Source organism: Typopeltis vanoorti, chromosome 5 (assembly GCF_054136105.1).
Source record: "Typopeltis vanoorti isolate ZY-2024b chromosome 5, IOZ_Tvanoo_1.0, whole genome shotgun sequence".
Taxonomy (NCBI): Eukaryota; Metazoa; Arthropoda; class Arachnida; order Uropygi; family Thelyphonidae; genus Typopeltis; species Typopeltis vanoorti.
Window position 1 is genome coordinate 102,075,925 of NC_143553.1, and position 17,246 is coordinate 102,093,170.

General features: G+C 35.2%; 1 protein-coding gene across 1 annotated transcript in view; it reads left to right on the forward strand.

The window, feature by feature from the left end:
* The window catches only part of Paics (PAICS bifunctional enzyme), a 130,167-nt gene that overhangs the window by 88,386 nt on the left and 24,535 nt on the right, over positions 1-17,246 (forward strand). Inside the window, exon 7 of the mRNA XM_090393287.1 lies at positions 7,131-7,289. Within this exon, the coding sequence (XP_090249413.1) occupies positions 7,131-7,289 (159 nt within the window). The remainder of the gene's footprint in view (positions 1-7,130; positions 7,290-17,246) is intronic.

Consider the following 17,246-nt stretch of genomic DNA (forward strand, 5'->3'; position numbering starts at 1 on the left):
ATTAGTAGTCAAAACACTAAACTAGATGTGTTTTGACTACTAACTGGTTTGAATACTAGACAGTATTCAAACCAATTTTAACTTATGGATCTGAGAGCTGGGTTAAAAAGAAAACACTTGATCAAAGATATGAGAGTCCTGAGAAAGATTAGAGGACTGAACAGGTGACAGCAATGGCAGTATCATGTTAAAAACAAGGCTACTAGGAAAGAAGTTGACATTGTTTTCATTCAGGAATGTGTTAGCACAGCTAATCTTAGGTGGTAAGGCACCTTAAACAGAATGTAAGAGGAAGGATTAGTTAAACAAGTGTTTGGCAGGAAAAACACCCAGGGGAAGACCAAGATGTAGGTGGATTGATATAGTATAAAGTGCTTTTGAAGACAGAAATATAAGATCTAATAATGTTGGAATATTGACAGATAACAGGCTATCTGGAGGAAAATTGTTGGTAGGAAGTTAGTAGTGATGTAACTGTTCATGTAGTTTATTGTAAGATTCTGCAACACTCAACCCTGAGTATATGAAGAACTTGATGATGATGTAATAATTATTAATTAGTATAGCACCTTTTGACTTTATCTTTGTTTTTGACAACATGGTGCGAGGAAATTTAGCCTGTAGCCTCTCTGTGTTTGATACACCATTGTTGTTAATTTTAATCTTAATATCTAATGTAATTGGTTTATGCTTCTTTTCACTGGAAGCAACAGCATCCTTACTTTGAATTTTATCTGCCATTATTAACAACAATAAAATAATAGTTATAAACAGTTTGATTCACATGAACATCATGTTGCTAAAATTATGAGTGAATGCAGCTTTGTAAGACAAGGTATTACTGTACTGAGTTGAGTTCTGTGATCTTGGAAAAGTTTTTATATGCATCTTTATCTATTCTCCAAGAAGGAACTGAAATTAATAACTGAACAGTTTATTTTCTGGAATGCCAACACTACACTTGAGAGGAATACAGTTTATATTAGACTAGCTGAGCTGTGTGTTTGTGAGTGAGTGATAGGAAGTAGTGCTACACACACTGCATGGAAAGAAGTCAACGGACACCATAGGGTGAGAAACAAGCAGCCATGTCACTCAGTAACCTTAATAAGATGTAGGATCTCCTCTTGCTGCGATAACTACAGCAGTTCTATGGGGTATACTTTCCACAAGTGTACTATAGTGATCGATGGAGATTTTGGACCATTCTTCCTGTAGGCATGTAATGAGGGTCCTGGACTGTTGTGGGATGGATGTCCTTTGATCTCGCTCTCTAGTTCATCCCAGTGTTCAATAGGATTGAGTCAGGGCTCTGTGGAGGCTAGTCAAGTATGGTGACATTCATGTCCACAAACCACAGTTACAACAGCCTTATGACAATGTGCATTGTCTTGTTGAAAGAGACAATGTCATTTCTGTGAAAATGCCACAAAGTAGGAAGTATTGCATTGTCCAGAATGTTCAGATTCCTCTTGGAGTTTGTGGCACCACAAACAGAGATCAGAGGCTAAAACTGGACTATGCCATCACATCACCACCTCTAAATGTCAAAGGTGCCATTAATTCCATAGGGCGTTCTCTAGACACATGGTGATATATTGTCAAATCCTACTGCCTTATTGACATTGTTTGCTTAATTCCTCATATACCTCCTGCTCATTCACCATCCATCCCTCCTCTGCCTGCATCACTACATCTTCTCCTAATGTTGCCTTCATGAGGATGGAATACACTTATAAACTGATCATTGAATAATTCAACTATATCCTCTGTATTGGTTACCAATCTGCCAGTGTCATCAACTAGCATCATCCTCCCATAGTCATTTTCCTTTTACTTGCCATATATCAAAAGAACTCGCTAAGATTTTTCTTAGCATGATTGTCTAATTTCTTCTCATACTCCACTTTTGCTGCCAAACAGTTTCCTTCCTGGCCTGCTCTTTGTACTCCTTTGCAACTGATCATTACCAACATTCATCTTGAGTTGCCTCCACAGTGCCTTCTAGATTTCACTCTTAGTCTCTTCATTCATCCATTTATTCCTGCCTTTTATTTACTTTTTTTTTTCTTGTGTATTATGATTATCCTGGATTCTGCTCCTCTGTATGCTGTTTTTTTTTTTTTATATCCATCCAACAGCCAGCCACTCTTGTATCCATATCACCAGCTCATATCTATTCCCCATTTGCTCCAGTTTGTATACGTTTCCTATCAAATATCCTTTGCAAAATCCAGTAGTATCATTAGGTAGTCATTTTCTTTATCCAGCTCATCTGTTACTGTTATTAAAAATAAATAAATATAGAAAAGTGAGTAAATTACTTAGACTTGACTCATCCTTCACAAAGCCATGCTGATCTCCACAGAATATCATATTTATATTGACCCATTCCTAAAATTTGGCTTTGACCAACTTTTCTAGTATCTTTTACCACCACTCCCAAGATATAGATTGATCTATAATTTGCTACATCTTTCTTGGTCCCACCTTTATACAACAGGACATTTGTCCTCCATCCACTCCCTTGGAACTTGACGAGAGCTGAGGTTCAAGTTAAACAGCCTACTCAGAGGCAATGCCAATTCTTTTCCGCATTCTTATAATGCAAGAAGTGTCATTCCATTTCATCCATTAACATATTTGCATTGAGATTCTGCAGAATCCTCTTTCAGGTCCTCAACCTCCTATATCAGCATCATTAGTCTTATCCTTTCAGTGATTTTTCATTTTACTTGCCGCATAGTGAAACAATTTTTTTTTTATACTACCCATCCATTTAACTCCTGCATGATTTATCCTCCTGGCCTTGGGTATGCAGTCCGACATGTGACAGAACAAATACCACTTTAAAAAAAAAAAAAAAAAAAAAAAATTGCTTCAGATATATATGGGTTCTGAAAATAGATGAAGGTGAATCTTACTATAAGCACTGCCATTGATTGGACAGGATATAACCTGTCCAGGTTATTTGTCTAAACTCTATTAAAGTCCCAAGAGGAGGGGGGGAAGGCATAGTATAGTTCCATAACATGACTAGCATAAAATTCCATTACATAACAAACCCCAAAATAGGAGTAGTGGTGAAGGTACTGGAAAAGTTAAAAGCAGAATTCAGGATGTGGGGAGGGCATTATGGGTTTATGAAAGATTTATCTTGCTTTATAATTTACTCGGTGTCTGTAATTAAGTGACAACTGAGTTGGATAAGAAACTTGGCTATACCATGATGTGCTGCCAGGCATCTCTCAGTATTCTACATAAATTGGAAAATGGGAGTTGATACGAAGCTGACAACATAGATCATATGGCAAAGTAGCATCCAAGAAAAGGTAAGTAACCAGTGGTGTGTAACAGGATTTTACTTAGGATTTTACTTCTCTTTACTTAGGCCATTGCTGTTTAATTTGTATGTTAATGATTGAAGTTGATACAAAACCAAGTTTTGCATCAAAGTTAAGTGATGTAAAGATGCAGAAGGATGATTTTAATAGGCTGTCGGTATAGCCTTTATGTCAGCGTGAGATTATGCACTTTGGGATTAAAAGATCATGAGCTGTGTATTGCATTGATAAAACTGGACTATGTGGAATTGAAGCTAGGAATTTGAAGTTCAGAGGGCATTTGCAAAGGTAAGCAGAATGCTCAAAATATCACTTTGTTGAAGAACACTAACAAGCAGAGATAAGGAAGTAATTATTATTCACTTGAGTTTCTTGGTGGTGAAATGTTGGAGAGAATTCAGAGGCAAGTGATGATTGACTGGTTTGTGGAGCATTCCTATGAGGATAGTAAAGACTGAAAGTCTTTACTATCCTCATAGGAATGAATGTGAAACTAGATATTGCTTGAGAGTGAGGAATGAGTGGAATGTGTTTGCCAGAGTTGGTCTTAAGTTCTTTGCCAGTGAATGAGTTTAAGGTTAGATAGAATAAGTATTGGTCAATAATAGTTATCATAAGTCTCCTGTGATGAGTCTTTGGACTCAGAGATCCCAATATAATATATAAATATGATATGAATGAAATATTACTGCATGATGTGGCCATGGAAGCTGAGGTTTCATTGTGGTTTCATTCAAAAAAAAAAGAGTTTTTGTTCAGAAAAACCTTTTTTTTTTTTTTTTTTTGTTGAGATTGGCTAACTCACTTTGAATTGAAAAAAGCCCATGTAAGATTTCTCTCGTTGCAACAAATCAGATTGATCTTTTCCATTTGTCAGGTGTATGTGTGGTTATTGAAATTTCTCTTTCCTGTATGATTCAAAGGTTCTTTTATATGAATTTCTGCATGTTTTGAAAAAATTACCTTGTAACCACTCCCACTATGAAACAGAATGTAGCCATCTGCAAAAAGAATTGGTCACTTCTTTAGTTTTAAGTTTTTATATCTACATTATGTTTTTACTATTTATACAGTGAAATCTTCTTAGTATTATCAGTAGATAATCATACACTTAGACCTTCATAGTCTTTATTTTCATATCTCTATCATCTACTACATCTTCGAATAAAAAATTAAAATAATCAAAGAAAATGTGTTAAATGATTTGCAATTCTCATTTATTGCATAGAAAATAATTATTACCAAATATGAATTAGTATCACCTAAATTTGCATGCTTTGTAGATTATATAACCATGTGAACACATAAAAATGTAATATAAATTATTAGAAAACTTATTTGAAAACATTCACAATATTAGAATAATGTGAAAATAAATGAACAAAAATTACAGTTAAAGGGAAACGACATGATAATTAGTACTTTGTTGCATCCCCCTTAGCTTTTATGACCAATCGTAAATGGTTAGGCATGTTATTTACTAGCAGTTCAGTCTTTTTTTATCAAAATATCCACATGGTCTGCAGACTAGAAAGTTCATATTTGTCTCTTGGGGCAACTTTTTGAAGACATTTCTTCATAATTCCCAACAAATTCTCAGTGGGGTTTAAATCTGAGTTTGCCAGCCAAGGAATTATACTTTTGCCTTTCTTTGAACCATCTAGTAGTGGTCTTGGAAGTGTGACAAGAAGCTGTATCTTGCTAATAAAGGAAATCACTATCACATAAATCTTCCAATGCTGGTAACATAAAGTGCTAAAAAATTTCTTGGTACATTTTGGAATTGACTCTTTTGTACACAATATACAGCCTCTATGGTCATACAAACCCATATCATGACAGAGGTTGCAAATTTCACTGAACATTTCATGCATTCTTTATCAAATGCTTCCTGCTTAAGATGCCAAACACATATCCCTTAATGACCATGAGACACACAAAACATACTTTCATCGCTAAAAAGTACTTTTTTTTTTTTTTTTTTTCAGTCTTCTTGATCTCATAACAGTCTTTGCTTATACCATTGCACTTTAGCTGCCTTTTGCTTGGAAGTCATAAGCAGCTTCATCTTAGGTACACATGACTTAGAACCCCAATTTGTGAAGTCATCTCATAGATTTAGGCACATTCACACCTGATTCTTTCCATTTCCTGTGAAAATACCTTACGCTTCGGAAGTAGTTTTTCTTCATGACATTCTTCAACCTCCTCTCGTCTCTTGATGTAGTTATTACCTTTTGACCTCTATTGCAGCAATTATTTTGAAAACTCCAGTTATTAGAATACTGTCTCAATACTCGACTCATGTTTGTTTGAGAACATTTCAGTTCCTTAGCTATAAACTGTTGAGTTTATGTAGAGAGTTTATGCCTTCTTTATGTAGAGACACCATACAAAACTTCTTACTTTCCAATATGTTACTCGTTTGACCCATGTTTAGCAAATGATCAAGTGAAATCCATGTACAAACGATTCCTCACACATGAGTCAGTTCCACAGCTACTGAAATATATGCTATTTCCATGCGCTTCTCAAAACCAATATTTGGAATATTCTGATATTTGAACCATGTTAAAAATTATTATAATTTTGTGAATGTTTTCAAATAAGTTTTCTTATAATTTATATTACAGTTTTATGTGTTTACATGGTTATATAATCTATAAAGTGTGTAGATTCAGATGATGCTAATTCATATTTCGTAATAATTCTATTCTATGATAAATTAGAATTGCAAATCATTCAACACACTTTCTTTGATTATTCTAATTTTTTGATTCGGAGGTGTAAATAGTAGGAAAAGAGGTGATATGACAAAAATGTTGAAGTTTATAAATCTGAAATCTAATCACAGGAGATTATAATAAGGTAGATGAGAGGGGGGGGGTAGAACTCGAGGCCATCCCTGGAGGTTGTAAGAGTGTGTCAAAGAAGGGTGTGAGATGTAGATTTTTTTTACATGGAGAATTAAGTGATGAACACATTATGGCAGAGAGTGTTAAGGATTTTAAGATTCAATATGATAAGTATGTAATCATTTGAATGAACCTTTCACAATGAATGAATGTCATAGATTTAGTAAGAAATCTGTGTTATCATCAATAGTATTTCATTACTATTGATGATAATAGTAATGAAAGTTTCTTACAAGGATTACAGAATTATGCATTATTTTAGGCATGAAGCTACTGCAATGGTCTCATTATAGCAGATGCCCTTATAGTGAATGTGCTCATAACAGACTATCAGTTTCATTCCAAAGCCCAGTAGCATTGCTGTTTCAAAGGAATTTTACTAAAGCAAACCTGCTGTATGGTTTTGAGTTTGCTGTTGTGGGAGTTGGCTTGGTAAGTACACCAGAAACTTCTTTAGTGGTGTTCTGCATAATAGTTGCTGCAGTACCTCCATAACATTTGGAAGAATGATGAGACATGCCTCTCATTTGGAAAACCTTTTTGATTTTTGTCATTAAGAGAACAGATTTGTGATATTTTTCAAGTGAAGGTGAGTTTTCTGGTCTCATATAGAGGTAGCAGGTTTTTTATTTTTTTTTATCCTGGAAGCTTTGGTTTATTATCCTATAAAGCAGCAAAACCAGTCAGAGATGACATATGACTAACATCTGAAACCTCCATAGCCATATTTTTTTACTTGTGTAAATACATTATTTTTGTTATAAGATTAGTTACCATAAGTTAATTGTGAGTTTCTTTCATCATTAATTTATAAATGTTAATAGTAATTATTTATTCATTTAATAACATTTATGGTCTGTTCTAATTTTAGGTGAAGGAATTCCAACAGTATTTATTGCTGTAGCAGGCCGTAGCAATGGATTAGGTCCAGTTACATCTGGTAACTCAGCATTTCCTGTAATCAACTGTCCTCCTCTTACTTCAGACTGGGGAAGAGAAGACATTTGGTCTTCTCTTCGGCTGCCTTCTGGTAATCAAGCTTTTTATTATTATAATTTTAATGCAACTCCATGAAAAGTTATAAAACTATAATACCATGGGCAGGGCTTGAGAAATAAACCCTTGAGTGAGAATTTTTAACTGCTGACAAGTTTTAAAAAAAAATTTTAAAAAATGGGAAGCTGAGTTTAGATTTGTGTTTTACAATGCTGATTCTGTTTCAAATTTTATGTCATAAATAGTTTTTTGTATGTTTACCTTGTTTATCACATCTATTGGGGAATGATGGTCATTACATTTTTGCTTTGTTGATTACCACCAATTCTATGGTAATTTACTATAACTGTTGAGAGAATGGGATATGCACATCATTTTATCTTTAAAGTGTACCTTGCATACTGCGGGGTTACCAGTATGCAACCATAGCAACCTGAAATAGATACATAGTGAACAGTAATAATTAATTTATTTCTTACCAATTATGGAATATGCAGAATTTGGCAGTTAATGGTGTATATTTAAACTCGGAAAATTAAGAAATGTTTATTTTATATTTCATTATATTGATTCTAACCTAAATGTTGTTTTTTTTTTATTATTTTCTAAGTAGCTGCCATGTCATATGGCATCATTGGCCTTGTTCATCTGATAATGTTGTGGAGTCAGTCAGAATTCAGAGAAGCACTAATGTAGTTATACAAGTAGACCTAAGGATTTTTATTTTATGGACAGTTTTTATGATCTAAATGTTTTCCCACATTTGTTTATAATGTGGTGGAGAAATTGTTGGTTTTTTTTCTACAAAAGCAATTCAAGACAAATGTTAGAAATGAAAAATGGTATTATTCATAAAAAAGATAGGCTTGCATCACTTATAAAATGCATGCATTTTTTATTCACAGACCATTAAACATGCTAATATATAACATTAACATATTTACTTCAAATGGTAGCTTTACAGGACAAAATTCCTCATCCCCAATAAATCCAGGTGACCAGACCTAAGCACAGTAATCCAAATGTGGATGTATCAAAGCTTTATAAAGAGGAATGATAACTTATTTATCTCTGCTTGTTAATGTGTTCTTTAGTAACCGAATATTCTGATGAGCTCCCTTGGCAAACTTAGCAAAATGCTTTCTAAACCTGAACTCTGTCTACCTCCCCCCAAAAAAAATCTCTAGCCTCATCAATTTACTGGAGTACAGTTCCATATCAAAGTTGTACACAGTTTGTAAACTATTCCAAAATGCATAACTTTACATTTCTCTACAGTAAACTCTCTCGCCCATTATATTTTGTCCACACCGTCAGCCAATTTAAATCATCCTGCAACCTCTCATCACCTTGATTAACTATTACCCTGCCCAATTTTACATCATCAACAAACAAATGAATATTTTCTTCAGATCATTTTCCAAATTAAACAGCAGTGGTCCAAGCACAGACCCTTGTAGCACACTACTAGTCACCTGCTCTCTCCTGGATTCTTCTCCACTATATACTACTTCCTGGTATTTATCCACCGGCCACTGCTATATGCATATTACCAATTTCAAATCTTTCCCCATTTCGTTCCAATTTGTGTAATAGAGTTCCATGTCATTCTACCATGAAGTTGGTAAATTACTTGCTCATCACGCCAACCTTTCATGAAACTGTGCTTCATACTCTTAACACCAATTCTGATATAGTGATCGGTCTGTAATTTGCTACTGCAGTCTACAGCCTCCTTTATCCAAAAGAATTATTTTGACCTCTTTCAACCTTTTGGAATTTGCAATAGCTGAAATTTAAATTTAAAATAGCCTAGTCAGTTATTGCTAGTTCCTTTCCACATCCTCATAAAATGTGAACTGATATCCCATCTAATCCCACAGCACACCTTCTTGACTGAAAATTCCACGTTCTGCAATATCCCAGATCAAGATATGATCACTCTTTGTTTAATCTGAAGCTCTCTCTCTATGGAGAGAGAGCTTCAGATCACCATGGTTGTGGACAGGTCTTCTGATCCTATGACCAGATCTAACAATTTTGTACCCTAGGTCCCTCTCCATGATATACTGCTTCAAGTAATTATCTCTCAGTAAGTATAGAAATTCCATTTCAGTCCTGCCTTGTTATTTTTCCTCTTTCTGATCTGTCTTCATAGTTGGAGTCCCTAATAATAACTCATTGTGCTAATTTTCTGATGCATGTCTTCCACACCATTCCTGAATCCCTCTCCCAAGGCCTATAGTTCCAATAAATTTTTGTCCTATTGATGTAAATCTCACACCAGGAGGCTTTAAGAGAACTGCTATAGTATGCCCACAGATAAGAGACCCTTTGACATTTCTGTGCATGTCAAAAAAAGGAGAATCCATTCCGATAATAGGGTAATCAATCTGTATGGGATGAGTGTTTATTATTGCATGTCGGAAAATTAACTTCTCTTTTATGATCATTGTAGTTTTTATAGTGGTAACTATTTTGCTTGTATAACAGTTGGTAAATTTTATGTATAAAGCACGTGATTTCGCATGTTGGTGACAATTCGTACATCGCCTTATTTCTTTCTCCCCTTCAACATGAATTGACTTCTTGGCAGTCTGCCAACGACAGCTCTTGCTTATGTGGTTGGACTGTATCTACCCACCTGTGTCCTGCTCTTTTTGGCTGCACTTCGTCTGTAATCAGTATCTTTCTCTCCCCATCCCATCTTCTCTATCTTTCCTGAAATACTAAACCCTTCGCATTCTATACCTGTAGCTGCAATTCGTCTTTTGTCAGCAAGAAACAATGTGGTGGTCATTTCAAGATGCATAGGTGGTTGGAGGCCTAAGGGGGATGCTACAGTTTCTATATGCTAATGATTCATTTATATCAATACTCTCCTCCTCAGTTCACTTCTGTCACATGATAAGACTTCCACCCTTCTCTCTCTCTCTCTTCCTTCTTTCAATAACTCCTTCACATCCTCCCTCATATTGTACTTTTCATCTATGGTCATTAGTACCAGCCAACAATTAATCTTCTTTTTTTGCATTTTGACAGCATCACTAATATTAGTTTTAACACCAGGGAAACTCCATTTCTCTCATTTATTCATACAATTTTGTTTCTTAACTGAGACTTTTTTGCTCTGCTAATTTCTTGACAATTCTGCAATCTTTCAATCATCTCATATTTCCATGTGTCTGGGTAGTTATTCTGGCATGGTACTATACCTGAGAAGGAAGTGTGCTGTGCATTGTTGTATATAAAGATGTGAAGTCATCTGCTTTCTATATAATCATAGTCTAGTCAAGATATTTCATCTCAAAAGTTTGTAATGAAATATCTTTCATAAGGTAAACAATCATTTTCAACTGTTGGTTCCCATATATGACTAAGCAAAAGTCCACAATAGTGCAGTAGCATGTGTTTTGAAATTTTATTTTTTGTTAGTGAACTCTTAGTTACAATTCATAATTACATGATAAGTATACTACAGCATTACTAATTTGGTCAACTGGTAGCCCTAGCTTGACCTCTGGCAAAGGGAAAAAATGTGACTATTAATAGATAACTAAACTTTAAAAATTATAAAACTACATCAAAAGCTTTTCATTGGAATTTAATTTTTGAAGTCATTCTATTTTTAGGTAGCCACAGAAAACATTAGTCTTATCCTGCAGTTCCAGTTTGAGTAGAGTTTCCAAGGTAGTGGAAACCATCTTATAGTATTATAGTGATGATGCTGGCCCTTTTCATTCTTCCTCTTTTTCTACACTTTCCGTGTTCTTCATTCTACTTCTCACGAGTTTTTTTTTATCCTATTTTCAGACCACCATCACTGGGATCCAATGCCCTGCTGCTTTTACTGTGCAGTGAGACCCTTGAACAGGGAAAGATGACTCCTGGTCCCCTTGCCTTGTTTTAGCCCCTTTGTCAGCAGGATAGATAGTCTTGAATGACCTGACAAGGATCATTTGGTTAGTGGACTTTCCAGCAAGAGTCTGTTGCAGTAAGTCTCCTACCCCATGGTCCAAGAACAGGGACAAGGCTGACTGCAGTGTCTGGAGTGACTCTAGCATTCCACTTCCAAGCACATTTATTGCTTGCTGGATGGCTGATGTCCATGAGTGACTCTCTGTTTGAGCATGCATCCTTCATCCTCAAATTTTCCACAGAACCTCAAAAGACCTTAATCAAATACCCAGTACCATAGATCATTTAACAACACATCAGAAATAAACAAAGACATCTGATACAGATATAAATACAGCAGCGTTTCTCATCATTATCATCCGTGCAACAGGTGAAAAGCCAATTGAAAAATTTTACCTTTCTTTATTCAAAAAGGTTTAGAACTAGCAGGATCTCTCTCTCAAAACAGCTAAGAAAACATTGTTCTAGTGATATTCTTGTCAAAATACTGTCAGCAGTACTTGGAAAAACTATTGCAAACAACATCTATTGATGAAATGCCAATTATGAGTTTTAAAAGAGGTAAACCGTGAGTAGACATATCGGTACACAATAAATAACGGAAAAAACTCGCGTAGAAAGATTATTTATTAGTATAATTTTCGCCTGTGTGTCACAGGCATCTTCAGTACATTAAGCTCAAAATTAAACACTAACAGACAATTCCAAAAAGCACCACCTAAGTAGCTGGTGTAAGATAACTAAAAAGGTCAATAACTTTCCTAAAAAAAAATTAATACAATAAAAAGTTAGGAAAGATTAGCTGATTTGTAAAGTACTATCTTCCATAAAGATCAGCTAATCTTTCCTAACTTTTTATTGTATTAATTTTTTTTTTAGGAAAGTTATTGACCTTTTTAGTTATCTTACACCAGCTACTTAGGTGGCGCTTTTTGGAATTGTCAGTTAGTGTTTAATTTTGAGCTTAATGTACTGAAGATGCCTGTGACACACAGGCGAAAATTATACTAATAAATAATCTTTCTACGTGAGTTTTTTCCGTTATTTATTGTGTACCGAAATGCCAATTATGGTAAGACCTCATAAAACACTCGGCTGTTCTGAGGTGTATCGGAATGGGATCTCTTATGTTCCAAATGAGGAGATAGGTTCAGAGTTTAATGTTCAAATGGCATGACAGAGGGCACATCTGATACTTGGGGATGGTTCACCTTGTTCCAAATAGGAACACCATCTTTACCTTTGATATGTCTAAACCTCTAATATCAGTAAAAGTAGGATGACTCATTTTGTCCTGTTAGACTCTACATCCCAAAGGTTCACTAAGATACTTTAAATGTCAGAAATATGGGCTTGCTCAAGCCATCCATTTTCACTGTCTGATTTGTTAGTAAAGAGCATGATAATATTACTTTTTGCAAAGAAGCCTAAATGTGTTAACTGTGAGAGAGACCATCCATCATACTCCTGTGCATGCCAAAAGCAGAAGGATAAAAAAGCAATCTAAACGATACAAACAAAATGAAATCAGGATGCAAAGATGAAGCTAGCCCCCTTAAACACCTGTTTTGAAATCCTCCTACTGAGAATGTAGCAGTTCAGAAAATATCAAATAACACGGTTGTGTGCATATTCTACCATCCAATAATTTCATCATACCTACATTTTGATCATTAATGCTTCTCTCTGGAGCTCATTAATCGCCAACCTATTACTGTGTCACTCCTGAAACATCTCCTAAAATGATCATGTTCACTGAGAACCCACTTGTCAAGAAAATTATGGCAAGAGCATCACTAAAAGAAAAAACACTAGATACCTTCACAAAAAAAAAATATTCTTCTGTATCCACTGAATGTAAATTAAACACAACTGATCCTGACACATCAGGTAATGTATTAAATATTCTTTCAGGGAAAGAAATGGACACTGGCTGTTCATTCAACAAAATATAAGCCAGACAAAGGTAAGTCCTCAACCTCTAAGAAATTGTACAAGTAAAAGCTGAAAGAATCAAGACTATTCTCACTGTGGAACTGTTATGGATTCTGCCAAAATATCAGTTTTTATTTTGTTTAAATATATATATCATTAATATTTTGAAGAACCTTGTTATTGTTACAGAAATGCAAACCAATCTGTTTGTCTGCAGAAGACATATTTAAAGTGAGATCTCCACCTTAAGGCATTTCACTATAATTCTTAAGAACAGAAGTGAAGATGAACCTCCTCATGGAAAGTTGCTGTCCTGGCGGGCAACCTTGCTCCTTTTCAGCATGTCCAGCTTAACACTGTTTTAAATTAATAGCCTTTTGCCTGTCAGTGGCTTACTGCCAAGTTTTGAGTTACATCAGATCTACCTTGATAATCTTGTATTTCAACTGCCAGTCTGTACTTATGGTAGTACCAACTCATGCAAATAGATGAGGCCATATTATTGAGCATATGCTTGGCAGTAAAGAGCTGCCTATTTTTAATAATGGATGCAGTACTTTTTTCCATGTGCCTTCCCATTTCTATTCTGCATTAGATCTTAGTCTGTTCCCCCCTGCTATCCTTGCACTTTTCATGGGCAATGCCAAAGTGAACATGTATCGAACTGATTGTTTTCCTATGATTTGCACTATTGTCACAGGCGCCATGTTCTCCTACATGGACATCCATGTGGAAAATGGATCTCCATGTAGGAGAACAAGAGACCAAGCCAGCTGGAATAAGTTTTCCCCATCTTGCTAAATTTAATGCTAAAGCAGTCAGCCAAACACTTACCAAAGAAGTGATATATGTTAAATGGTATTGTCTAGGCAACAGTAACTGCAATTCCAAAAACATCTTGATTTCCATCATATCAAGAGCATGGGGTATATATTTTGGAGATATCCTGTCACATTATATCTTGGTTTTTAAATGTGCAATTGGACCAAAGCATATTATGTTAGATATCAGAATGATAAACAGTCACGTATCAAGTTTACATCTATCACTTATGCAACAGCTGTAAAAAAAAAATTATGTGGAATAAGATCTGAAAAAATGAAGTATGTGTGTTTTGCATTTTCCTCCTAATAGTAACCCTACCATGAAGTAATTTATTCCTACATGCTCCATTGCATACAATGCATATATTACATGTAGCTTCCAAGTACTGATTAACATTTACATTTCCAATTTTGTATCAGTATTAATATTTACATTTATATTTTACATCTATATGTACATATTCTGACTTTTTCGTCCATATTTATATATACATATATTTATACTATATAATTCATACAATATCAGTAATTTATGTTACTTTACAACGATTGGTAGTTGATCTTATTGGCAAATTTAATTAGTTCTGAGTAATACTTTTCGATAAGTCTCTGTTTTGACACTGGCTACTTGTCTCTAGAAGTAATGACGTTGCATTAGGGGCATTCGTATAGAGTCTAGTAGCTGGCAGTCGTAAAGTATGTGGTCAGCAGTCTGAAGTTGTGAACTACAAATCCATGATGGTGATTCCACGATATGGAATTTGTGTAAGTAGTGTCTTAGTTTTCCATGTCCCGTTAGTAGTGTGGTTAAACCTGAAGAAATAGTGTGTTTTTTCAATCGGAGACTGCTTCTGATGCTAGGAATGAATTCTTTTATTGATGATCCATTTTTTTGATATTCTTTGATATTTTTCCATTCTTCTATTCACAACTCTAGGCTTCTTTCTTCTGCAAGTGTTTTTATAGCAGATTTTGACTACTTTTGGTAACTTGTTTCTAGCCGCTTCTTTTGCCAACTGATCCGCTCTCTCGTTTCCTACAGCCCCAGTATGTGCATTCACCCAGCAGAAGTTGATTTCCCATCCCGATAGAATGATATTCTAAACCAGCTTTCTTGTCTGTTCTATTAACGCTATATGGTTGTTCTGTTTTTTTGTGCCATCTATAGTGCTTCTACTGTCACTGTAAATTGTTGCTATCTTTTGATGAGAGGTGTTGACTTCTAATTCCTGGAGATATATAAGTGAATGAACTATAGTTGTTCTGCTTGGTTGTTGGAACAGAGAGGATGCAATCTAGAACAGCGTTCTTGTATAATGGACTGCCTGTTATATGCAATGAAAGAACAGCCGACATTCCCTCCAGTTTTGCTTCCGTCAGTGTATATATGGAATTCGTCACTTTCAGAGCTTTCCTTCTTAATATTTGTTTTCTTTGCTGGATGAGGCCACTTACTGTAGTGAAGCGGACGTTCGTAGCAATTTGGATCACTGTTAGAATTTTCATTATCTTCCAGAAGTGACTTCGTATATTAGAGAATTCTTATATTTTCAGGCAGATCGGTGTTAGCGCTGCAATGATGCAAGCTGCCTCGAAAGATATTGTCCTGTATCCTTTAATTATACATATGGCTTATAAGGCGTTGAACTCTATTTAGCTTTTGTCGATTTTGCTTTGATTTTAGTGAATGTTTCCAGGCAGTTGCAGCATCAGATATTAATGGTAGTATAACTCCGGTATATATTGTTTTCAGTGCCCGTTGGCCTAATTCCCACTTAATCCTTGCCGACTTTGTTAGAAAAGGTTTACAATTTGTAACCTTTTTTCGGCAACATATGAGATGGGCTTATTGAAGGTAAATCTTTCATCTATTATTACCCCCTTAGGTATTTTAGCTCACTGGCTAACTCGAACTTCTCCGTTTAGGAAGGCTGTAACAGGTTGTTTTGATTGTTTAAGTGAGATCCGAAGCATTTTAGACTTGCTGCTATTGAATGTAACTTTCTTCTCGTATGCCCACTCTGCAATTTTAAAGAGTTCTTCATTGGCTGTTACTTCTAGTTGTAAGCCATCGTGTCCCGAATCATTATCATTGCATCATCGGCAAAAACTATGACTTTTGTTTTAGTAGTGAAAGGAAGTCTTAATAGCGAGTCATACTGGATGTTGCAGAAGCCTGGTCCACAGAAGGAACCTTGAAGGCAGCCTCGTTTGACTTCTTTCGTTACAGCTGTGGTTTTTAATAGCATGGTTGCTCTTCTGTCCGTAAAATAATTTTTTGTAAGATCAAGTAAGTTTTTTGGACATTTTAAATCTTTTAATCAATTGATTATGGCTGGCCACCACGCAGCATCAAAAGCTCCTTGTACATCGAGTGAGATCAGTAGTACATCTTTTTTTTTTTTTTTTTTTTTTGCTGTAGATTGTCTTTTGCGAACTCTTCTGCCTCCATAATTGTATCTACTGTGGTGGATTGAGGTCTAAATGCATATTGATTGCTGGTTAATAGGTTTCTTGAGTAGACATAGTGCATTATTTGGTTTATTGGAAGTTTTTCTAGGACCTTACCAGCAAAGTTTGAGACCGATTGACCTGTATTTGCTAATTTCGTCAGATTTTTCTTTACCTGATGGGTGTAATTTTAGAACGTTTCCATTTTAAAGGAAATTGCCCTCTTTTTAGGCATTCGTTGTAAACTGTTGTTATGAATTTGGGGAATTCGACAAACACTCTTAGTAGTATATCACTGGTTATTCCGTCCTCTCCAGGAGTTTTATTTGGATCCATTGATCTTAATATCGACTCGAATTCTTTAGTTGTAAATGTCGTCGTTAGGAGTATCTATGTCTGTTTTAATTCTTTGTCTGTAGGTTTTGTGATTTCTTCGTCTGTTGATTCATCGTCATCGGGAATAAACTTATTAATCATAATAGCTGCAGTTTCTACTAAGTTTTTAGTGTAGGTGCCATCTGTTTTCTTGATGGTTTGCTGCTAATTTATATATACAATTCGAAGGATTCAATATAGTTGAAACAGTACAGAATTTTTTCCATAATTCTGTTTTGCGTTTGTAATTTTGGACTGATAGCTGTATTTGGCTTTGTAGTAGTTCTGTCTTCTGCTCTGTCTTAAATCTTGGTTATTGTGTGTTCTTTGATATAGTCATCTAAGTGCATTAACAGGTTTTCTTAGGACTGTTAATTTGGCGTTTCACCAAGGTACTGATTTTCTTCCTTTGATGTTTAGCTTCTTGGTTGTTCTGAGTCTGAGTGTTTGGTCACTGGATTTTTTCAGACCTGATTAAAGCACATAAG